The sequence below is a fragment of the Stegostoma tigrinum genome, chromosome 11 (genome assembly GCF_030684315.1).
Source record: "Stegostoma tigrinum isolate sSteTig4 chromosome 11, sSteTig4.hap1, whole genome shotgun sequence".
NCBI classification, from domain to species: Eukaryota; Metazoa; Chordata; class Chondrichthyes; order Orectolobiformes; family Stegostomatidae; genus Stegostoma; species Stegostoma tigrinum.
In genome coordinates, this window is record NC_081364.1 from 25,110,627 (window position 1) to 25,134,923 (window position 24,297).

Below are 24,297 nucleotides of genomic sequence, written 5' to 3' on the forward strand. Positions count from 1 at the left end.
ATGGCCACTCTTACTGATCCTGTCATGGACAGATGCATCAGTAGTGGGAAGACTGGTAAGGATGAGATCAAGGCTATTTTTCCTTCTGTTGGTTTTTTCAGCACCTGCTGCAATCTAGCAGCTATGTCCTTTAGGACCTGACTAGCTCAATCAGCAGAGCTGCTACCAAACCATATTTGGTGGTGGACATTGAAATGCCCCACCCAGTTCATCCTGTGCCACTACAACCCACAGTGCTTTCTCCAAGTGTTGTTCCACATGGAGGAGAACCAATGCATCAGCTAGGGGAGAAGAGTACATGGAAACCATCAGGAGGTTTCCTTGAAAATGCTTAAACTGATGCTATTGAGACTTCATGAGATCCAGAGTCAAAGTTGAGGACTCCTGTGGCAACTCCCTCCCGACAGTATACTGCTGTGCCGCCACTTCTGCTGGGTCTGTCCTACCAATGGGACAGGACACATACAGAGATGGTGGTGGCGGTGCCTGGGACATTGTCTGTAAGGTATGATTCAGTGAGTGTGGCTACATCAGGCTGTTACTTGACTAGTTGGTGAGACAGCTCCCCCAATTTTGGCACTAGCCCCAGATATTAGTAAGGACCACTTTGCAGTGTCAAGAGGGCTGTTTCACCTGTTGTCTTTTCCAGTTCCTAGGTCGATGCTAGGTGGTCAGTCCAGTTTCATTTCTTTGTTGAGATTTCATAGAAATTGACACAACTGAGTGGTATGCCAGGCCGTTTCAGAGGACAGATAAGAGTCAACCACATTGCTGTGGGTTTGGAGTCACATGTAGGCCAGACCAGGTGAGGATGGCAGATTTCTCTTCCTGAAGAGCATTAGTGAGCCAGTTTGGTTTTTCCGACCATCAACAATGGTTTCATGGTCATCAGTAGGATTTTTTAATTGAAGTTAAACTTAACCATCTGCGGTGGCTGGATTCAAATCTGGGTCCCCAGGGCGTTAGCTGAGTTTCTGGATAATAGTCCAGCGATAATACCACTGGGCCTTCCATTTTGCTCTGCATCCCTCAACTAGGAAGGCTAAAGAAAGGCTTCATTTTGTCTCTCCGAGGCTTGATATATTTCAACATTAATCTTAATAATCTCCTCCATGTTGAACAACACTTGTGAATGTAATGTTGTCGTTTATCTCAAGAGGGTTGGAATATATAAGCAGCAATGTGCTTCTGAGGCTTTATAAGGCTCCAGTTAGGCCCCATTTAGAATACTGTGTCCAATTTTGGGCCCCAAACCTCAGCAATGTCTAACTAGCCCTGGAGCGTGTCCAGCGGAGATTCACATGGATGATCCCTGGAATGGTAGGTTTAACGTACGATGAACGGCTAAGGATCCTGGGATTGTACTCATTAGAGTTTAGAAGGTTGAGGGGAGATCTAATAGAAACTTACAAGATAACGTATGATTTAGAAGGGCTGGACGCTAGGAAGTTGTTTCTGTTAGGTGGGGAGACTAGGACCCGTGGGCACTGCCTTAAAATTAGAGGGGGTAAATTTAAAACTGAAATGAGACATTTCTTCAGCCAGAGAGTGGTGGGCTTGTGGAATTCATTGCCGCAGAATGCAGTGGAGGCCGGGACGTTGGATGCCTTCAAGGCAGAGATCGACAAATTCTTGATCTCAGAAGGAATCAAGGGCTACGGGGAGAGTGCAGGGAAGTGGTGTTGAAATGTCTATCAGCCTTGATTTAAATGGCGGAGTGGACTTGATGGGCTGAATGGCCTTACTTCCACTCCTATGTCTTATGGTTTTATGGTCTTAATAAGTTACCCATTAAAATGATCAATTTATTGCTTTGGATTTTTTTTTTTGAAATTCATGTTTACTATTGTGGAAAACCTTATCTTTCCAAACTCTGTTCACTGACAGAAAGGTTGAACAACCCTGTTTTAGATCCTACGCTCTGCTGCTTTGTTTATGCAATACGATATGTCAAATGCAGTTGTTCATTCATTATAAAATCATATATCCAATGAGCTATGAACAATTAGTGTAAACTAATTACACAGAGATGAAAATTGTCAAATGGATAACATGTCACTGATCACAACAGGTTTACAAATAATATGAAAGACTAACATCTAATTCAGAAAATGATTTCCTTGTCCATTAAATCGGGCCAAAAACAAAACTACCTCTTGTGAATTTGAAATGGAAACGGTCTGCTCCTAGCTTCATCTCTCACAGGACATAGGGGCAAACACATCCAGAAATTCGTGAATGACTAAACAAAAGAAATGGAGAGTAAAATGAAGTTGATAAAAGGGTGAGTATGATACAAATGACAACCAAGCTGAATATGGGAACTTTAGAGGGAGATGTGATAAGGGAATTAGAAAGGCTAAGTGAGAGTACAAAAAGATAACTGCAACTCACATGAAAGGGAAATGACAAGCCTTCTATCAGAATACGAATAGTAAGAGGTAATAAAAATAAAGGTAGGACCAATGAGGGATCAAAAAGGAATCAATGCATGGAGGCAGGAGGTATGGTCAAGGTACCAAAGTTACATTTTACACCTGTCTTTTACTAGAAAGAGGATCTGCCAGAGTCATACTGAATGACATTAAATGGATGGCTAGCTGAATGTGCAAGAAGTTGAGAAAGAAAGGGTATTTGAAAGGAAAGCTGTACTTAAACATCAATTAAACAAGTGTAGAAGGGTCATATCCCAGGTTGCTAAAGAGCCAAAATGAGAAGGATTCCAACTGTGATCTTCCAAATCACCTAACGTAAAACAGTGTTGGCAGAAGACAAGACAACTGAAAATACAAGCCAGTCAGTTTAACCTTGGCAGTGGTGAAGCTTAGAAAAAGTATAATCTTGGACAATATAGACAAACAGTCCCTTGGACAAATATGGACTAACTGAGAATAGAGTTGTTGTTGGAGAATCATTTTTAACTCATGGATGGTCATTGAGTTAACATGTTAACTGTTTTTCTCTCCATAGATGCTGCCTGACCTACTGAGTTTTTCCTAAATTTTCTGTTATTATTTCACTTTTAAACTAACTTGATTGATTTTTGTAATGCAGGAACAGAGGGGGCTGTTGAGGTCAATGTAACGCATGTAAACGCTAAAAAGTGTTTAGTATTGTGCCCATTCTCTTATTCTTGTAATGTAACACAGGGTCACAGGAAGTGACATGACTTGCTTACACATGTAAAGAACAATACAGAACAATTCTAATAGAAATAATTGGTCTTTAGCACGATAAATTCAATATCAGTACGGTTATTCGACTTAAGGTATAGAATTTTTAAAATCAACAAGGACTAGCCCTGCTAAGTTAATTGGCTTCACTTCTGATACTTCCTGAGAAGCAGGTTCTACTTGGTTCTACCAAGTTAAACCTGGCATCTGCTTACTGCTACAGATTGGTAAAAAGATAGACTGCCGTGATGTCTAATGTTCTACGGAAGGCTTGCCAGCAAAGATCAAACCCACAGAATAAAAGGGCAAGTCGTAGCGTATATCAAGTTTAGAGTGCCGGGAAACAGACAGTGATGATGAGTCAGTGTGGGTTTTCTCCCCCATCTGGAGGAGTGTATATGTCAGGATACCAACAGAGTGAAGTATTGGAACCACTGCTTTTCTTAATATTCATTAATGGCTTAAACTGGGGTGTGTAGGGCACAGTTTCAAAGTTTGTAGGTGGCACAAAACTTGGAACTAGCATGAACTGTTAGATGTATAACTTCAAGACGACACAGACATGCTGGGGGAACAGGCTGGCACATGGCAGATGAAATCCAATGAGCAAAATGTGGTCAATTTTTATAAGAAGGTGCAAAGAAAATACAAAATAAAGAATACGTTCTAAACTGTATGCAGGACCAAAGAGACCTAGGAATACACATGATACAGAGAACTTGCAGCCCTCCCCTCCAATCCCAACCTCACCATGAAACCCGCTGACAAGGGAGGTGCTGTTGTAGTATGGCACACTGACCTCTACATTGCTGAGGCCAGACACTAACTCTCCGACACCTCCTCCTACCGCCCTCTGGATGAAGACCCCACCCCCAAGCACCAAACCATCCACATCCTCATCACCTCAGGTGACCTCCCACCCACAGCCTCCAAACTCATTGTTCCCCAACCGTGCACCACTCGCTTCTATCTCCTTCCCAAAATCCACAAACCCGCCTGCCCTGGTCGACCCATTGTCTTCACCTGCTCCTACTCCACCGAACGTATCTCCACCTATCTCGACTCCATTTTCTCCCCCTCGGTCCAGAAACTCCCTACCTACGTCCGTGACACCACCCATGCCCTCCACCTCCTCCAGGACTTACAATTCCCCGGTCCCCAACACCTCATTTTCACCATGGATGTCCAGTCCCTATACACCTGCATTCCCCATGCAGATGGCCTAAAGGCCCTCCGCTTCTTCCTATCCCGCAGACCCGACCAGTCCTCCTCCACCGACTCCCTCATCCACCTAGCCGAACTTGTCCTCATCCTCAACAACTTCTCTTTCAATTCCTCCCACTCTCTACAGACAAAGGGGGTGGCCATGAGTACCCATACGGGCCCAACCTATGCCTGCCTCTTTGTAGGTTACATGGAACAGTCCCTCTTCTGTACCTACACTGGCCCTAAACTCCACCTCTTCCTCTGTTACATTGATGACTGTTTCAGCACTGCCTTGAGCTCCCAAGAGGAGCTCGAACAGTTCATCCACCCCAACCTCAAGTTCACCTGGGCCATCTCCAACACATCCCTCACCTTCCTGGACTTCTCTGTCTCCATCTCAGGCAACCACCTAGAAACCGATATCCATTTCAAGCCCACAAACTCCCACAGCTACCTAGAATATACCTCCTCCCACCCACCTTCCTGCAAAAATTCCATCCCCTATTTTCAATTCCTTCGCCGCCACTGCATCTGCTCCCAGGATGAGGCATTCCACTCCCATAAGTCCCCGATGTCCTCGCTCGTCAAGGATCGCAACTATCCCCCAATGGTCGAGAACGCCCTCGACTGTGTCTCCCACATTTCTCGCAACTCAACCCTCACACCCCGACCCCGCAATAACCGCCGAAAGAGAATCCCCCTCGTCCTCACATACCACCCCACCAACCTCCAGATACAATGCATTATCCTCCGACACTTCCACCATCTACAATCCAATATCACCGCCAAAGACATTTTCCATCCCCACCCTTGTCTGCCTTCCGGAGAGACCACTCTCTCCGCGACTCCCTTGTCCACTCCACATTCCCCTCCAACCCCACCACACCTGGCACTTTCCCCTGCAACCACAGGAAGTGCTACACTTGCCCCCACACCTCCTCTCTCACTCCCATCCCAGGCCCCAAGATGACTTTCCACATCCAGCAGATGTCCACCTGCATATCTGTCAGTGTGGTATACTGTATCCGCTGTACCCACTGTGGGTTCCTCTACACTGGGGAACTTTGCAGAACACCTCCGCTCGGTTCGCAATAAACAACTGCACCTCCCAGTCGCGAACCATTTTAACTCCCCCCTCCCATTCCTTAGGTGACATGTCGATCCTGGGCCTCCTGCAGTGCCACAATGATGCCACCCGAAGGTTGCAGGAATAGCAACTCATATTCCACTTGAGAACCCTGAAGCCCAATGGTATCAATGTGGATTTCACAAGCTTCAAAATCTCCCCTCCCTCCATTGCATCCCAAAACCAGCCCAGCTCGTCCCCGCCTCCCTAACCTGTTCTTCCTCTCACCCATCCCCTCCTCCCAGCTCAAGCCACACATTCATTTCCTACCTACCAACCTCATCCTGCCCCCTTAACCTGTCCGCCCTCCCCGGACTGACCTATCCCCTCCCTACCTCCCCACCTATACTCTCCTCTCCACCTATCTTCTCCTCTATCCATCTGTGGTCCGCCTCCTCCTCTCTCCCTATTTCAGAACCCTCTCCCCATCCCCCTTTTCTGATAAAAGGTCTAGGCCTGAAACATCAGCTTTTGTGCTCCTAGGATGCTGCTTGGCCTGCTGTGTTCATCCAGCCCCACACTTTGTTATCTAGGAATACACATGCACAATTTACTGAAGAGCAATTCAAGAAGGTGATATAAAAGGCATAGAGGATTCTGCATTGAATAAATAAGAAACAGAGTACAAAATCAAGGAGGTAAAAACGAGCCTTTATAAGCAATGATTTAGCCTCAATTGGAACATCACATCATATTCTGGACCACTTTTGGAAGGGTATGAAGGATTGAACATATATAGTACCTTTCCATCCTCCCAAGCACTTAATGGCCAATTAAGTACTTTTGACATATAGTCCCTGTTGGGATGTATAGAATCAAGCAGCCAATCACACATAGCAAACTCTCACAAAAAACAAGACGATGATGATCTGTGTTTGTAATGTTGACTGAGGCCAAGACAAGATTAGGGTGCGAGGAGATTTGTTTGAGGTGTTTAAAAATCAAGAGTGCAGACAAAATATATCGAGAGGTTGGGTAGGCTGAGACCATAAGGAATAACCTGAGTATATGAGGTCGAGGGTGATCTTTTAAAGGTTAATAAAATTGTGAGGGATATAGGTCAGATCAATGGCACATGTCTTTTCCCTACGGTGGGGAAATTCAAGACTGGGAGGCATATTTTTAAGGTGAGAGGAAATTAAAAAGGACATGAGGGAAACCTTTTCACACAAAGAGTGGTTTGTGTGTAGAATGAACTTCCAGAGGAGATGGTGGATGCGGACACAGTTACAACGTTTAAAAGGCATTTCGATAAATGCATGAATCAGAAAGTTTTGGAAGCATAAGGGCCAGGAGCAGGCAGATGGAACTAGTTCAGTTTGGGATTATGGTCAGCATGGACTGATTAAACCAAAGGGTCCATTTCTGTGATTTATGACTCTATAAATTGTATAGATTAGATGGGTTACGATGTATAGATTAGTTGGGTTATAGGGGAATGGGTTTGGGTGGGATGGTCTGGAGTCAGTGTGGATTTGTTGGTCCGAAGGGCCTGGTTCCACACTGTAGGTAATCTATGAAAAGAATTGTTATAGACAAAAGGTGGCACAGTGGCTCAGTGGTTAGCACCGTTGCCTCATAGCACCAGGGACGCAGGTTTGATTCCACCCTTGAGCAACTGACTGTGTGGAGTTTGCACATTCTCCCTGTGTCTGTGTGGGTTTCCTCTGGGTGCTCCAGTTTCCCCCCATAATCCAAAGATGTGCAGGTGAGGTGGATTGGCCATGCTAAATTGCCGATGGTGTTCAGGGATGTGTTGATAAGGTGGGTTATTGGGGGATGGTTCTGGGTGGGATGGTGTGGACCTGTTGGGCCAAAGGACCTGATTCCACACTGTAGGGATTCTATGTTTTTTCTCTCTCCTGACTTATCATCAGCAATGCCTTTGTTTGCTTCTCCTTTTATTTTCTGTTGTCTGTGAACACTGTCTCCATCTGTTGCATGCATTCCCTTCCCCAAACCCTATCATCAGCATAAATACCACCATATGTTCAAGAGCTACACTGGAGTTGAGTCAATTGTTAAATACAAATCAGAGATTAAGTTGCAAGATATAGTAAAAATAATTTTTAAAATGCCTGGTTAAAATATTCTAGATTTGTACATATTGACTTGTACACATTGACTTGATCAAGGTATACAAAATGATCAGAGGCATAGATAGAGTAGACAGTCAGAGACTTTTTCCTAGGGTGGCGGTAGCTATTACAAGGGGGCATAGTTTTAAAGTGAGTGGAGGTAGATATAGGGGAGACATCAGAGGTAGGTTCTTTACTCAGAGAGTAGTCAGGGCATGGAATGCATCACCGGAGAGGGGGGTGGAGTTGGCCTCATTAGGGGCATTTAAGCAGCTATTAGATAGGCATATGAATGATAGGGTGGAGGTTAGATAGACCTTAGGAATAGGGTAAAAGTTCGGCACAACATCGTGGGCCGAAGTGTCTGTATTGTGCTGTACTGTTCTATGTTCTACATTATATATGCAATGGAAGTCCATGAGCCATGAGCTCAGTAGTCTTCGGAAAATGTGTTTATGGTAATGGTTGTTTGTCTGAGAGTATTACATTGAAAAATATTTTAGTTGCTAATTTATGCTTGTTGTCTTATGCCAATTTAAATTCTGTGGTATCTAGGAAATTCCTTCTAAATCAACATTGTTGCAAACTCAAAATATCTTAAGTGCTAATATAAACATAGAATGCAATGTTACTATGTGACTGCAACACCTAGTTAGGTAGTGAGAATAAATACAAAAGGGTAGCCCCTGAAAACTAAAACATAATCATCAAGAGGAACCCTCTGAAAACAAAAACATTTTGTGCCCTGTTAGATTCACCAAGAAAAGGGCGAGAAGAGGGGACACAGGGATGAACTTGGCAAGATGTTCCTCGTCATCGACGACATGTTAGAGGCAGCAAAGAACATGACTTAGTTTCTCTGGTCCAGGGAAGTAGAAGACAATGAAGGGAACTCTTCTGATCGGAGCGGAGAAATTATGTCATGTTCTTTGCCACCTTTTATATGTCGTCAATGACATCGAAAATCTTGCCAAGATCATCCCTATGCCCCCATTTCCTCGCCTTCAAACAACTGCCAAACGCTAAACAGGCCATCGTTTGTAGCAAACTACCCAGCTTTCAGGACAAAATTGACCACAACACCACACACCCGCTTCATGGAAACCTCTGCAAGACATACAAGAACAGTGATATGGATACTATCATCACACTTGGGAACGCCTACCACCACATACATTACAGATATTCATATGGCTCAGCCAATGTTGTGTACCTCGTACACTGCAGGCAAGCGTGCCCTGAGGATGCTATATTGGTGAGACCATGCAAACCCTACGAAAACAGATGACTGGACAGAAGGGTAGCCCAGACAGGAATGTTCCCTCCCAGCCAGGAAACACTTTAGCGGTAAAGGACAGTCAGCCTCCGATCTTGGGGTAAGTATCCACCAAGGCGGTCTTTGAGATACACAACAACACAGAATCACTGAGCAGAAACTGATAGCCAAGTTCCTACCCATGAAAACGGTGTCAACCATGACCTTGGGTTCATGTCGTGCTATATGTTAGCCCACCACACTGTTTTGTATTTGCAAAATCTTCCTTACTGTCCTGTTTTTTCACCCTCACCTTGATAACTTGTTATGATCTCTCTACCTTAATTAGTTTGCAGTTTGGGATTAATTGTTACTGTGGTTAGACATTTGTCATGTGACTCTTATACCTATCATGTTATTCCAGCCATTTGGTTTGAGTCTAGTAATACCTGATTTTTAATTTTTTGTTATTATCTTTCTGTTTCAATTAATCGGATCATAGTCATGCTTTCACTTGCTAATCTGCTGTTGACACTATACTCACACCATCTGACACTTCTGATCAGCTACAGAGACTTATTATTCAACCTGTCGACACTCCACTCACACCATTCGTATGATCTCTTGATGTTTCTGCTCATTGACCTCTCGGCCTATAAATTCTATATGCGTGTGCTTTCCTTTACTTCACCTGATGAAGGAGCAGTGCTTTGAAAGCTTGTGATTTTAAATAAACCTGTTGGACTCTAACCTGGTCAGAGATAGTAGGAACTGCTGATGCTGGAGAACCTGAGATAACAAGGTGTAGAGCTGGATGAACACAGCAGGCTAGACAATATTAGAGAAGCAGGAAAGCTGGTGTTTTGGGACCGGACCCTTCTTCAGAAATGGGGGAGGGGAAGGGACTCTGAAATAAATTGAGAGAGAGGGGGGAGGCATATGGAAGGTGGATAGTGGAGCAGGTAGGTGGAGTAGAGACAGACAGGTCAAGGAGGCGGGGATGGAGCCAGTAAAGGTGAGTGTAGGTGGGGAGTTAGGGTGGTGGTTGGTCAGTCATGGGAATACAGACAGGTCAAGGAGGCAGGGATGAGGCTGGTTGGTAGGAGGTGGGGGTGGGGGTTGGTCAGTGTGGCGGGAGTAGCGGATAGCTGGGAGAAAAGACAGACAGGTCAAGGAGGCAGTGATGAGCTGGGCTGGTTTTGGGATGAGGTAGGAGGTGGGGTACTTTTGAACCTTGTGAAGTCCACGCTGGGCTGCAGGGTTCCCAAGCGAAATACGAGGTGCTGCTCCTGCAGCCTTCAGGTGGCATTGTTGTGGCACTGGAGGAGGCCCAAGTTGGACATGTGGAGGGGGAGTTGAAGTGGTTCGTGACTGTGAGGTGCAGTCATTTGTCATAAACTGAGCACAGGTGTTCCACAAAGTGGTCTCCAAGCCTCCGCTTGGTTTCCCCGATGTACAGGAGGCCACATCAGGAACAGCAGATACAATATACTACTTTAGCAGATGTGCAGGTGAACATTTGTTTAATGTAGAAGGTTTTCTTGGGGCCTGGGATGGGGATGAGGAGGGGTGGTGCAGGGGCAGGTGTAGCACCTCCTGCGGTTGCAGGGAAAAGTGCCGGGCGTGGTGGGGCTAGTGGGGAGTGTGGAGCGGACAAGGGAGTCACGGAGAGAGTGGTCCCTCCGGAAGGCAGATAAGGGTGGGGAGGGAAATATGTCTTTGGTGGTGGGGTCAGATAGCAGATGGCAGAAGTGGAGGAGGATGATGAGTTGGATCTGGAGGTTGGTGGGGTGGTACATGAGGACGAGGGGGATTCTGTCTTTTTTGCTATTGCGCGGAGCGGGTGTGAGGGATGAGTAGCGGGAAATGCGAGCAATGCGGTCAACGGTGTTTTCAACCATTGTTGGAGGGGAAGTTGCGGTACTGGAAAAACGGGACATCCGGGTGGACCAGGAGTGTAATGCCTCATCTCAGGAGCAGATACGGCAGAGGTGAAGGAATTAGGAATAGGGGATGGCATTCCCACGGGAAGGTGGGTGAGAGGAGGTGTAGTCTACGTAGCTGTGGGAGTTGGTGGGCTTGAAATAGATAGCAGTTTCCAGGTGGTTGCCAGAGATGGAAACAGAGAGGTCCAGGGAGGGGAAAGAGGTATCGGAGATGGTTCAGCTGAACTTACAGTTGGGGTGGAAGGTGTTAGTAAAGTGGATGAGCTGTTCGAGCTCCTCATGGGAGCATGAGGTGGTGCCAATACAGTCATTGATGTAACAGAGGAAGTGGTATGGGATAGTGCCAGTGTAGCTGCGGAAGATGAATTGTTCCACGTAGCCTACGAAGAAGCAAGCATAGCTTGGGCTGATGTGGGTACCCATGGCCACCCCCTTAGTCTGTATGAAGTGGGAAGAGTTGAAGGAAAAGTTGTTAAGGGTCAGGGCGAGTTCAGTTAAATGGAGAAGGGTGTTGGTGAAGGTGGTTTGGTCTGGCCTGTGGGAGAGGAAGAAGCGGAGGGCCTTTCAGCCATCTGCATGGGGAACGCAAGTATATAGGGACTGGATGTTCATGGTGAAGATGAGGTGTTGAGGACTAGAGAATCAGAAGTTTTGGAGGAGGTGGAGAATGTGGGTGGTGTCACGGACATAGGTGGGGAATTCCTGGACGGGAGGGAGAAAATGGAGTCGAGATAAGTGGAGATACGTTTGGTGAGGCAGGAGCAGACGGAGACAATGGGTCGGCCCGGACTGTCACGTTTATGGATTTTGGGAAGAACGATGGGGTTGGAGGCTGCGGGTAGGAGGTCACCTGAGGTGATGAGGTTGTGGATGGTCTGGGAGATGATGTTTTGGTGTTCGGGGGTGGGGTCATGATCAAGGGAGTGGTAGATCAAGTGGTAGATTCATGATCAAGAGGAGGGGTCAGAGAGCTGGCATCAGACCTCAGAGGTGTAGAGGTCAGTGCGCCATACTACAACTGCACCTCCCTTGTCCGCGGGTTTTATAGTGAGGTAAGCGTTGGAGTGGAGGCCTGCACGTTCTGTGGGGGAAGAGGTTGGAGTGATTGTGAGGGGTGGAGAGGTTGAGGCAATTGATTTCTCGACAGCACTTGGAGATGAAGAGGTCGAGGGAGGTAGGAGGCCTTAGGGTGGTGCCCAGGAAGAAGGGGTGTGTTAGAGGTGGGAGAAGGGGTCCATAGAGGGAGGGTTAGGCTCACGATTAAAGACTATAACCTGGTGTCGTGTGAACTTCTGACTTTGTCCACCCCAGTCCAACAGTGGTACCTCCACATCTTTATCTAACAGGGAGAGATGACAGATAGCAATCTAGCAAGTGACATCTATTGTCCTAGAAATCACTGAAACTTCCCACAATGTTGGTGTCTGATTCCTCAATTATGTGGTGAGAATATTGAATGACACTGGTTTAAATGGTAATCCGCCTAACACCCCATTTTTCACTGGAAACAGGCAGGTAGAGATCAAATTCGCAAGAATTCAGTCTTAAGTATTTCCAATTTGACATTTCTCCGCTATGATTTTCAAACATTCCTCAATTTGGACAGCCAGGTAGAAGCCTCGTGGGGCCACAAAACTGGGTAACAGACATTGATCTAGGACACATTATGTGGAGTGGAAAACTGACAGAACTGGTGTTCCTTAAAAGGCAAACAACTTAGGAATGAAGATAATGCACCTTATACAACATTTCCAAGTTTCAGAATGAGCAAAACTGCTCCTCACTGACAAACCTTACCACCCATCTGCCACTCCAATCAATAATTCACAGTGTCATTCCAGACTGCACCACAATCTGACCTAGCCTTCTCCTTTAGTACAATGTTGGAAGCCCACCAGATTTTCCCATTTCTCAAAGTAACGAGGAACCATGAGTGTTCATACAGGCAGGTTGCCAAATACATTTAAATGAGGCCTGATCAGCAAAATGGTTTGGGCCTCCTGCCAAAAAGTCTAAAATAGAGGCCCATATTTTCACAGACATATTTCCAAAGTCAAATAAACTCATGCTTGAAACTGCAGCATTACAAAATAAGCAAAACTGTGACAACCTGTCCCACATTTAAGAGGTTGCCTCTTATTTTGACTGTCTTTCACCCTAATTTCTAGGGCAATCTGTGGGAGACTAGACATGGGAGTCTTCTCTTGCCTTTGGCCCTGTTTATTTTCTGTAAGCACGTGTACTGCAGCCATTGGGCACCTGAGAGTGTGTTCAGTGTAGCAGCTCACCTACCCATGCGTGCACACATGCGCACGCACGCGCACGCACACACACACACACCCTTCATCACCAAGTCTATTCCATCTCACAAGAGTTGGTCACCCCTATAAGCAATGGCCATTGAGAAACCCTTTTCTTAACATATTTTTAAAGAATTATATGATATTAAGACCTGTTCCTATAAAGTGTGGAACTTCTTTGCTTCCTATACTGAGTCATATTACATTCCTCAGGTTGAAAGCAAGAACAGTTCAAAATTGTTTCATTACTGGAGAATGAATTGGAACTGAGTATGTCATTTTTAATACACTATCAATAACTTATTCAGCGCCTAACGTACATTTGACTCCACTATTAAAGAATCTACTAAACCAGTCAGCTATTTCTCATGGTAAGTGAACAGAAAATTATTACCATCCTTGTGGCAGCCTGAAAACTGCACAGCAATCTGGCTGAAGACCTCGGACTTTTAGAGCCTTTTTCAGACTGTCTTGCACAGTCATGCCTGGTCGCACGTTCACCTGCAATACCACATAAATGAAAGGCAACAGGTCAGTAAGGCACCGAACAGTGTTCAAGTGTCAACTTAAATTATTTAAAAATGGTTAAATGTAAGTCTTGATTATACAATCATCCTTGAACAAAGGGTGAGATGCTAGGAACCTAATGGCTGGGGTCCCTTTCCGTAAAGCAAGTAAGTAAGGTACTGGGTGGGGACTCCCTGCTCTGATTACATCTGGTGTACAAAGATGCAGGGACAACTTTCCATCGTGATGCCAATTGAGCCTGTTCAGTGTAATTAATCCTCATTTAAAGGCCTCGGCCCACTGCCTCAGGAAGTCACCACACAGAAGCCTGAAAATTGGACTTGGGGATGTGGGTTGGTGGATGTGGGAGGCACACAGTAGTTTTGAAAGGACCTGGCTTCAGGGAGCTGGGCCCACCAGATACCACTCCATCACTTTCTTTTGATACAAATGAACAAACAAAAATGTACAGCTCAGGAACAGGCCCTTCGGCCCTCTAAGCCTGAGCAACCATCATGCCCTAATTAAACTAAAAACAAACCTTCTATTTTTGATCCGTATCACCCTATTCATTTAACCATCTAGGAGCCCCGTAAATGTCTTTGATGTGCCTGGTTCCACCCCCTCTTCTGGTAGTGCATTCCAGGCTACTACCACTCTGTGTGAAAAACGCCGCTCGCACATCTCCCTTAAACCATCCCCCTCTAACCCTGAACCTGTGCCCCCTTGTAATTGAAACTTCAACCCTGGGAAAAAGCATCTGACCACCCACTCTATCTATGCCTCTCATGATTTTGTAGACATCTATCAGGTCTCCTCTCAGCTGCCGTCTTTCCAGTGAAAACAATCCTAGTCTTTTCAATCTTTCCTCAAAGTCAAAACCCTGAAGACCAGGCAATGTCCTGGTGAACCTTTGTCCTGTCTCCAAAGCTTCCACATCCTTCCGGTAATGTGGTGACCCAAGACTGCAGACAATACTCCAAATGCGGCCTAACAAGGGTTTTATGTAGCTGCAACATGTTTTGCTAACTCTTGTACTCCACACCCCACACAATGAAGGCAAGCATGCCTTTTGCCTTCTTAATCACCCTGGCTGCCTGTGTTTCCACTTTCAGGGAACTGTGGACCTGGACGCCCAGATCCGCCTGAATGTTGGTATTCCAAACGGTTCAGCCAGTTACAATACAATTCACACCAAAAACTGATCCGCCAAAATGCATCACCTCGCATTTGTCTGCATTAAATTCCATCTGCCATTTCTGTGCCCAAGTTGCCAATCTTTCTATCTATATCCTGTTGTATACTTTCACAATCATTGGCACTATCAGCAACTCTGCCAACCTTTGTATAATCAACAAACTTGCTTATCAGATCACCCACATTTTCCTCCAGACCATTTATATATACTACAAGCAATAAAGGAGCTACCCTCCCCCTGGCAGCAACCCTTCCATGTACTCTCCTCTCTCACCTGTAGCCTGACTGGCATTTAATACTGTAGGCTTTCCCCATGGATATGGTGCAAGGCTTTTGCCTGCTCTCCAGCCAGTGAGACTCCCATCACCTTGATTAAATTTCTCCTTACCAGGGGAGGTGATGGCCTGATGGTATTATTGCAGGACTGCTAATCCAGAGACCAGGTGACATTCTGGGGACCCAGGTGTAAATCCCACCACAGCAGATGGTGAAATTTGAATTCAATGAATATCTGGAATTACAAATCCAATGATGACCATGAATCCATTGCTGATTGTTGGGGAAAAGCCCATCTGGTTCACTAATATCCTTTAAGAAAGGAAACTGCCAGCCTTACGAGGTCTGGCCTATGTGTGAATCCAGATGCAAGCAATGTGGTTGACTCTGAACTGCCATCTAGGCAATTAGGGATGGGCAATAAATGATGCATGGTCAGTGATGCCCTCATCCCATTAATGAATAAAGGAAAAAAAACTTCTAACTCCCAAACGCTCTAGCTGTTTTACCTCTACTTGGCACCTTAGAATTTTGTAATTTAGAGGTTTCTGTTGATCCTCACATATCAGAATCAAGAATAGAGTTTGTGATAACTTTGATTCAGTTATTTCAATATCTTCCTACATTGCAAGGCTGATAAATTCAAAATGCAGCCTCAAAAACAGCCTCGCAGGTGTTGCTCAGCATACAGGCGAAACCCAATATATTAAATGGATAATATGTCAGCATATTATACACAGTTTGCGTAAAAAGTCTTACTCACTAAAATATGTGGAGATCTGGGTGTGGTTCACAAAACCGAGTTATTGTACTGATGCTGGAATACAGTGGTTGGTGGCAATTAAAGTTTGCAAAAGGATTAAATATAAGCTCTCATAAATTACCTACTGGAAATCAGAAATTATTATTTTATTCACTAATAAGGATCCATATAACTCTCCAGTTGCCAAGTCTAAATGGAATTTTCTGAACAACAAAGCAACATGAACATACTTGCCTTAATTCTCATACAGAGCAACACCAAGCAATCAGGACACACAAACAAAGACTAATTGCTATTTTCTTCTGCCATTAAACACTGTTCCACAACTGTTGCCATAGTGACTAGATGCAATCAGACAGCCCTGTTACCATTGTCCACTTACTGCTTCAATGTCTCAGAATATTTACTGCAGCCGATTCCAGTCAGCATAATGATTCCTTATTAGGAACTCAAATCTGTATCAACACAATGTTTACATACATAAGATTCCACATGATATCCAACACTGAAACAGACCATTTGACTCAACCTGCCCATGTTGGTGCTCAGGTTCCGCTTGAGCCTTCTTACATTTAAATCAATCCTCGAAGCCCTCCATTCCCTTCTCCTTGAAACTCTCGTCTCAATTCTCCTTAAGCACACCTATACAATTCACTTAAGTCATTCCCTGCAATACCAAATTTTACATTCTCAGCACTCTTTGGGTAAAGAAGTTATTCTGAATTGCCTATTGGATTTCTTTGTGATTGTCTTGTACTGGTGGCTTCTAATTACTCTCTTCCTCACAACTTATGGTCCCTTTAAAAAATGGCAATGTGCATTTAGATAGACAGGACGGTGGCAGATGTGGACTATACTGCCTTCCTATCTGCTTTATGAAGAAATTCATGGCGGGTAAGCACGTAGACAGCTTTCCCAATTAAATATCTGGCTGTAATCCATCTGGAACAGGGTCTGTATCCTCTTTGAGTTTAATTAATTTATTTAATACATTCCCTCCTTATTTCAAATGCATTTATCTAATCAGTCAATGTCATGTCAACCTATTCTATTTAAAATTTCTGCCATTTCTCTAACAATATTCACGGCAATTTCCCAAACAACCCTTATGGGTCAAATTCCGATAATAAAGTTTCATTTTTACTGATAGTCTTGTCAAGTGGTTTACTTTTTGGTTTTACACTCCATGAAACTTATTTTCTTAGTTCCTCTTTGCCTTCTGATTTTTTAACTTCTCTTTACTTGTGTTTACCAATCTTAACTATGTTATTACTTAGATTAGAAACTTGGCGATTTTCACAGCTTTCTAATGAGTGAGGTGTCAGTTATAAAAATTGAGATTTTAACCCATTCAAGGTACACCCACTTGCAAAAAGTTAGAATTAGGTTTCACACTTCTGTTTGTAATAAAGGTGTGTCCGAAATGTTCAATAGGGTGTCAACACAAATTAAGCTAATAACTATGGCAAAAAACACTGATCAAAAAGATAGAATAAACAGTTACAATTATTCTGCAAGGAAACCACACGAGATAACTTGAAAGTTTAATTTCCTGTCAATATTGATTGAATAAAGTCCAGAATGAAGTTAGGTTCTACTACAGACCCTACGTCTACATTCCACAAGTCCATTATAATAGGCCTGTACAGCATTTCAGGGAGTTCAGGAAAAGCTGATCAAGCCATCTCTTTCTCGTATTACTTCAGACTTTCTGGAGGGAAGCTACTCAACAGCACGCTGGAACAGCATTTAAAAATTAAAATGAGATTTAGACTAATTTAACTTTGGCTGTGCAGTTTTAATAGTGAATACAGCGAAGGGTGTTCTGGAGAGTACTTCTGCTGCCACAAACCTATATGGTTACAGGCAAATGAAAAGACAATGCCGTAAGGTCAGTGCTGAACAGCTGACCTTGGCTATGTCTACTTACATAAAAGGAAATCCAACACTGTATCAACTTCTCTTATAAGCATCATTAAAAATAGATTGCTGAATTCTTATTAATTTTCTCTTTTAAAGGTGTTAGTCATCCTATGCAACACTGTTGAGTACAGAGCTGAAAAATATCTTGGTGATGTAGCGTTTCCTCAGGGCTGCCTTCAAAGTCAGGCACAGTATAAATAATCCGAGTTACAACTGGATTCTAGGTTCTACCATTTTTCCTTTTATTTTATTTTTAAAAGAAGTAGTAAATCCATGAAACGGAATTCCTGTTTACCAGTCCTATGTTCAGCCTTCGTGCCATCTATTCTGGCCAAGAGCCAGTATTCAGCAGCTTGAGCTACACAATTAGATTTTAATTTTAAATGACAAGTACTGTGGCCGAGTGGTCTAAGGTGCTGGATTTAGGCTCCAGCCATTTTAATGGCATGGATTTGAATCCCACCACTACTGCAAATGTTTTAGATGGCTCATTGGTCTAGGGGTATGATTCTCACTTAGGGTTACGTATGGCGCTAGCATGTGAGAGGTCCCAGGTTCAAATCCTGGATGAGCCTGGATTTCTTAGGTCAGCATGGTGGCTCAGTGGTTAGCACTACTGTCTCACAATGCTAGGAACTCAGGGTGACTATCTGTGCAGAGTTTGCATATTCTCCCTGTGCCTGCGTGGGTTTCTTCCAGGTGTTCTGGTTTCCTGCCACATTCCAAAGATGTGCAGTCTAGGTGGATTGGCCATGCTAAATTACTCATGGTGTTCAGGGATCTGTCAATTAGGTGGGTTACGGGGGATGGGTCTGGGTGGGATGATCCAAGGGTCGGTGTGGACTTGTTCGCCCGAATGGCCTGTTTCTACACTGTAGGGATTCTATCATGATAAACAGAAGCATTTGTGTAACACTGTACTGCTCTCATTTAGCTAGCACTGTGAGATCACATCACCTTGTAGATACTAATTACTTTAATGAATATCAGTGCAATTCCTGCACTGCTGAGCAGTAAAATGGTTTGTTAAAAATCAATTACACCTTTACAGAAATCCAGAAGAGCAAAAACTTTGTCCATGATTTGGCTTCTAAGTAATGGAACATAAATTTACCACAGTACGCTGCTTGTTTGGTAAATAAACACGAATAGTGCCCCCTGCTTTGTAAGTGTCTGCCAACTTCCCATCTTCAGATTCCCGACGATACGCGAAGTGATGAGCAAAGGTGGGGGAAACGGATGTAGAAATATCATGGAAAAAATCCTGTGGACTGAAACCATTACTAGTGGATTTCCAGAATCCCAGATTATACTCCATTTTGATCAGGCAGGCAGGGGATCTGCTAGAAAAAAGCAAAGACAAATTAAAACAGGGTGATTCTTTTATTTTATACAAGCTTGCCGAAGGATTCAACAGTTACCGAGCGTTTGAATACTACTAAAATAATGTTGTTTGATACAAGAACAAGGGTTTGTGACTTTCACTTGTACCAGTTTGCTGTGGAGCAAAGACAACTGCTTTGGATCCTTGATTCCAATCTCTCCAACCACAGAGACTTATTTTCAAGTCCACATTCATCTGGACATTTCCCTAACAGACTTATTAAATTCTCACATGCTGCAATCACAAAATGATTTTAAAGTACAAACTTTGCTACTGCATTCAGTGCAGTATTTCAGAGCAAGTTTTAGGTTGTAAAACACACATCCGCTGTACATTCTGCTTGCTCAATATCTTTGGCAACCGAGTGAGCCCTTTGATCTAGCTGCCACCAGCTAAATATAGCACAGCAATGAAAACAAATCTTTTAAAAAAACACAAAGCAAATCAAATGCAACACACACAGCGAGCATCATGAAAGTTGAGACCTTAAAACTTAGAGATGTCGCACTATCATGCAGCTGACCCTGATCATACATGATTGTGTGACATACTATTTCGATAAAGTTCATTTATCAGATTTCATTGACAAGAAGCAAGACTGATTTTACACCTCAGAACCTTTTTTTTAATAAATAGCAGGATGTGCAATCTCTGCTGCAGTTAAAGCAGCCTTCCCCTACCTATGACTACAAACTATCCAAGAGACAAAGACCAGATTAGCAAGATTGACTTATTGACATCAACAATTGTATTGAAGAAAATTATCAATCTCAATGGCAGAAACCACACAACTTTGAATTGATGAATTGGAAATTATTGTCAGTAGTCTACTCTCAATCATGACTAAAGTGATGGACTGTTACAAAGCAATACTTGCTCTGTAATAAACTGTTCACTAATGCTCAGTTTGGGTTATTGCAGGGCCACTCAGCACCTGATTCCATTACAGCTTTGGCCAAACATGGACAATGAAGCTGAACTTCAGAGGAGAGGTGAGATAGTGACTGCACTTGGCATCAAGGCAGCATTTAATAGAGCGTGTCATCAAGGAACCCTAGCAAAACTGATATCAATGGGAATCGGGGAAAATCTCTCCTTTGGTCAGAGTGATATCTGGCACAAAAGAAGATGATTATGGTTGTTGGAAGTCAATCATCTCAGCCCGAGAACATCACTGCAGGAGTTCCTCAGGGGAGTGTCCTAGACCCAACTAGCTTCAGCTGCATCATCAATGACTCTCCCTTTATCAAAAGGTCAGAAGTAGGGACGTTCTTCAATGATTGTACACTGTTCAGCACTAACCACCGGACTTCAGATATATATAGCATGATCAGGGCAACATCCAGGTCTGGGCTGAAAAGTGGCAAGTGACAATCATCCCATATAGTGCCCTGCAATAACCATCTTCAACTTGCGAGAATCTAACCATCGTCCTCTGATACTCAATGGCATTGCCATTAATGAATACCCCACTATCAATATCATAGAGGTCATAATTGACCAGAAACTGAACTGGACCAATCATATAAATACTGTTGTTACAAAATCAGGTCAGAAGCTAGGAATTCTGCAACAACCAACTCATCCCCAGACTCCCTGAACCCCATCTACCAGCTGCAAGGTTCAAACAAGGAATGTGATTGAATAGTCTCCATTTACCTGAATAAGTGCAGCTCCAATAACACTCAAACGGTTTGATACCATCTAAGACTTTTTACCTCTCACGCACCACCTTCAACACGGACTCCCTTTATTGCTGACGCTCAATGGCAGCAGTGCCTCCCATCTTAAGATGCATAGCAGTAGTTTACCAAAACTCCTTCTACGCCATCATCCAAACCTGTAGTTTCTAGTACCTAGAAGGACAAGGGCTGCAAATACTTAGAACACCACCGTTTGCATGTTCCCCTCCAAACCATACATCATTCTGACTTGAAAATATATCTCCATTTCTTCACTGCTATTGGGTCAAAATCCTGAAACTACTTTCTCAATAGCACTTTGTGTGTCCCTATATCCCAAAGACAAGTAGGCAGCTCAACATCAGCTTCTCCAAAGAAACTAAGGATGCAAAATAAATGCTAGCTTAGCTGGTCATGTCAACATCCTCTGAGTGAATAAAAACAAACGGTCATGTCACAAGATGTGTTGCAAGATTTGTGTGAATTGCATCACAGCTAAACATTTTCTCTACAGGTTGTGCCACTTACGAAATTACTTTCAGTTGCTTGCCAGCTTAGTTTTCAATGTGGAACTAAGGTGCACAGTCCATCAAAGGTTCCAAATTTAATTCTTGATCAAGCAGAATTATCTAGGGGCACTCCATTAATTTTTCAGCATTTCTGCATTACAAGAAGGCGGCAAAGAGAATTCTCCATCTATTCACAACCCATTGTTGAAAAAAGGCATCATTTTGGGTGTTGATCAAGGACAGTGTCTGACTCGGCTGTCATACTCCTTAAAGGGAATATATAATTTATAATGAACATCCACTTGAATAAGAAACCAGTAGCTGCTGCAACCAAAAAGAGGGGCACCATCCTTATAACAAGAAAAACACTTATATATAAATATTACATATAGTTAACTAATCTGTGCTGGGACAAGAATAATTGGTAAGTTCTTTTGTACAGGAGAAGAGTTGACTAAGCTCAAAATGTGATTACTCAGGGATCCCTAATCACAGTGTGCACATGTAGGAATTTGGTAAAGACAGGAACTAGCTAAGTTGTGATATCTTGAAACAGTCTACTGCCATTCAATATCAAGACCCACGTGAGTTAGGTGCATGTGGGCAATGTTTTGAAGGATGACTACTGAGTGCACGAACTCTAAGCAGTGAGGATATCAACACCTCCAGAAGAAGACAGATAAAACTGGAAGTATGAAAGGAGCAAAAATATAAAGAAATTAGTTAATATGACATGTACAATGAACAAAACATATACCCAGCCTATTCCACATGAGACACTGCCCACAAAAACAACTCAAGAAAAAAATCAAGATACCGCACTCATATGCAATATTTATGCGGTTATATTTTACAGCAATGTGATCTGCCCCAACCTCATAGAAAGCTACTCCAAAGATCAAGCTCTGTACCTGAACTTTCCCTTTCCTGATGGCAGGATAAAGGGAGATCTCCAGCCATCCAACAACACTGATGTCAGCAAGCAAGGAAAGCAGCGAATCAGAACAAAGAATTTCATTATCCTTTATTTGTCACAATTTTCCAGATAACGAAATAAATGATTATGATGGAATGAAGGCAACTGCCAACATAAAGATAAACAAACTTTTCTTTAAAAGTGTGTTTTTTTTAAATTTTAGATGAAGACATGTGATAAGTCACAAATATGAACTCAGTTTTGTCGACAGCATTTCTGCATTACCCTGTGCATGTGTGGACTCCAAAAGATGCTGTCGGTTTCAGTGGAATAAAGATGTTGAACACTGAAAGATTGTTTATTATCACCACCCCAAAATTTTGATCAATAATCCAAGCACACACTTACATTGTGAAGAACAATTAACAATTAAATAAGCTTTAATCAAACGTTTGTCATATTGACAGTTATCAGACATTCTGGCTTATTTTACAAGGGCAGCAATGAGCTTAGAAACTGATGCTTGTTTACATCCCTTTTCTTAAAGAAAAATCTATTGATCTCAATCTTGGAATTTTTAATTGACACACCATCCACAACCTTTTCAGTCAGGGGGTTCTTTATTTATGTGATGCTTTATGTGAAAAAGTTCTTTCTGATTTTCACTCCAAAATGGCCTACTGTATTCTGAAGTTCATGCTTTATGTTACAGGCCTCTCAAGCCAGAAGAGCCCTGCAGAATTCCTTAAACATTTTAAGCACATCTATATTATGTTGCCTCTCAATCTTCCAAATTCAAGGGAATAGTTTATGGAACTTGTGGTTTTAAAATCATCAATCTTTGATGAACATCAAAGAATGATGAACATCTTCGTATCGTCACAAAGGGTTTGCATGCCTTTCCTGAGGTTTGGTGCCCAGAACTGTAAAAAAAATTTCAGATGGAGTCTGACTAGCCTTTGTAAAACTGAAGCATCATTTCCTTCCCTTTGAATTCCAGCTTATTTGAGATAAAGGCTGACATTTTGTTAGCTGTTTAGATTTTTTTGACCCTTCTGCGCTAGCTTTTAGTGATTTATGTAAATGGTCTTCTAAACCTCTTTGCTCCCAGTCTCTTGCCATTTTGAAAATATTCTGCATGGTGTTTTCTGATCCAAAGTGGATAACATCATGCCTTCCTATCATGGCTCCAATAACCAGGTGTCAGCTCTGGCTCAGAGTAATCTCAACATAAACAGCTGGTTAGGGAAGCAAGTCCCATTCCACAGACTTGAAAATAATATCTAGGCTAACAGATAGCACAATTACTGAGAGAGTGCTATGAATCTAGAAATGTCGCCGTCACATGAAACCAGGATCCCACCTTGTTTGTGAAGTGAATGTAAAAAACTCATAACACTTTTCAAAAAACAATGGGGGGAAATTTGGGGAAATGCAGTGAAAATAGACAGACAGGGCTCTCATAGTTGAGAAAGATGTCTGATTGTCACCTTCAGGTTTCAGCAGATAAATGAGAAACTTGTCAGGAGGTAGCAAGGGCCCTATTTCCATGCATTTATATTTCATTATTAGCTAATCTTGCTTCATGTATAAGCAGTTTGTGGATCTCCCAAGTACCGTTGAGAAACCAGATGTTGCCCATTCCCACAAGAAAGCCCTGAGTGGTTACCTGGAGGGTGCGGCTCACCAGTGTGTTCTCCAGGCCTTCATGGTGATCATTGTTTCTAAGCATCATGCAGACATATTCTATGAACAGCAACTACCTCCATCCTCCAGCTATGGAAGTCAGCATTGGTAGAACATTGATCTCACCACATCATCATAGCTGATCACAGACTGCCTTGGACACTCACCGACACATTACACTACACGCTCTGGCCAAGTGGTTTTGTGCACATCGACAGACATCTGGCCCATGTATCAGCACGGGATACACCTCAGGGCCCTTTGTTTACTTTCAAGTGCTCATTCATTTTACACTTACTATGCCACTTGCAACATCTCTACTTTCCCTTGCTTTTTAGTACAGACAGAAAGCTAGCAGCTTTTCATGCCT

At 43.2% G+C, this 24,297-nt stretch overlaps 1 protein-coding gene across 8 annotated transcripts in view; it reads right to left on the bottom strand.

Annotated features, from left to right (window-relative positions):
* The window catches only part of raf1b (Raf-1 proto-oncogene, serine/threonine kinase b), a 92,836-nt gene that overhangs the window by 44,262 nt on the left and 24,277 nt on the right, over window positions 1-24,297 (bottom strand). For 4 of the 8 annotated variants that reach the window (XM_059649844.1, XM_059649840.1, XM_059649841.1 and 1 more), the window contains 2 exons: window positions 18,865-19,090; window positions 13,479-13,585 (listed from right to left, as the gene is read on the bottom strand). In XM_059649844.1, coding sequence (XP_059505827.1) covers window positions 13,479-13,585; window positions 18,865-19,068 — 311 coding nt within the window. In that variant the 5' untranslated portion in view covers window positions 19,069-19,090. Of the gene's footprint in view, window positions 1-13,478; window positions 13,586-18,864; window positions 19,094-19,241; window positions 19,343-24,297 lie in introns of those variants that run through there. The other 4 variants (XM_059649839.1, XM_059649845.1, XM_059649843.1 and 1 more) reach the window with 2 other exon arrangements.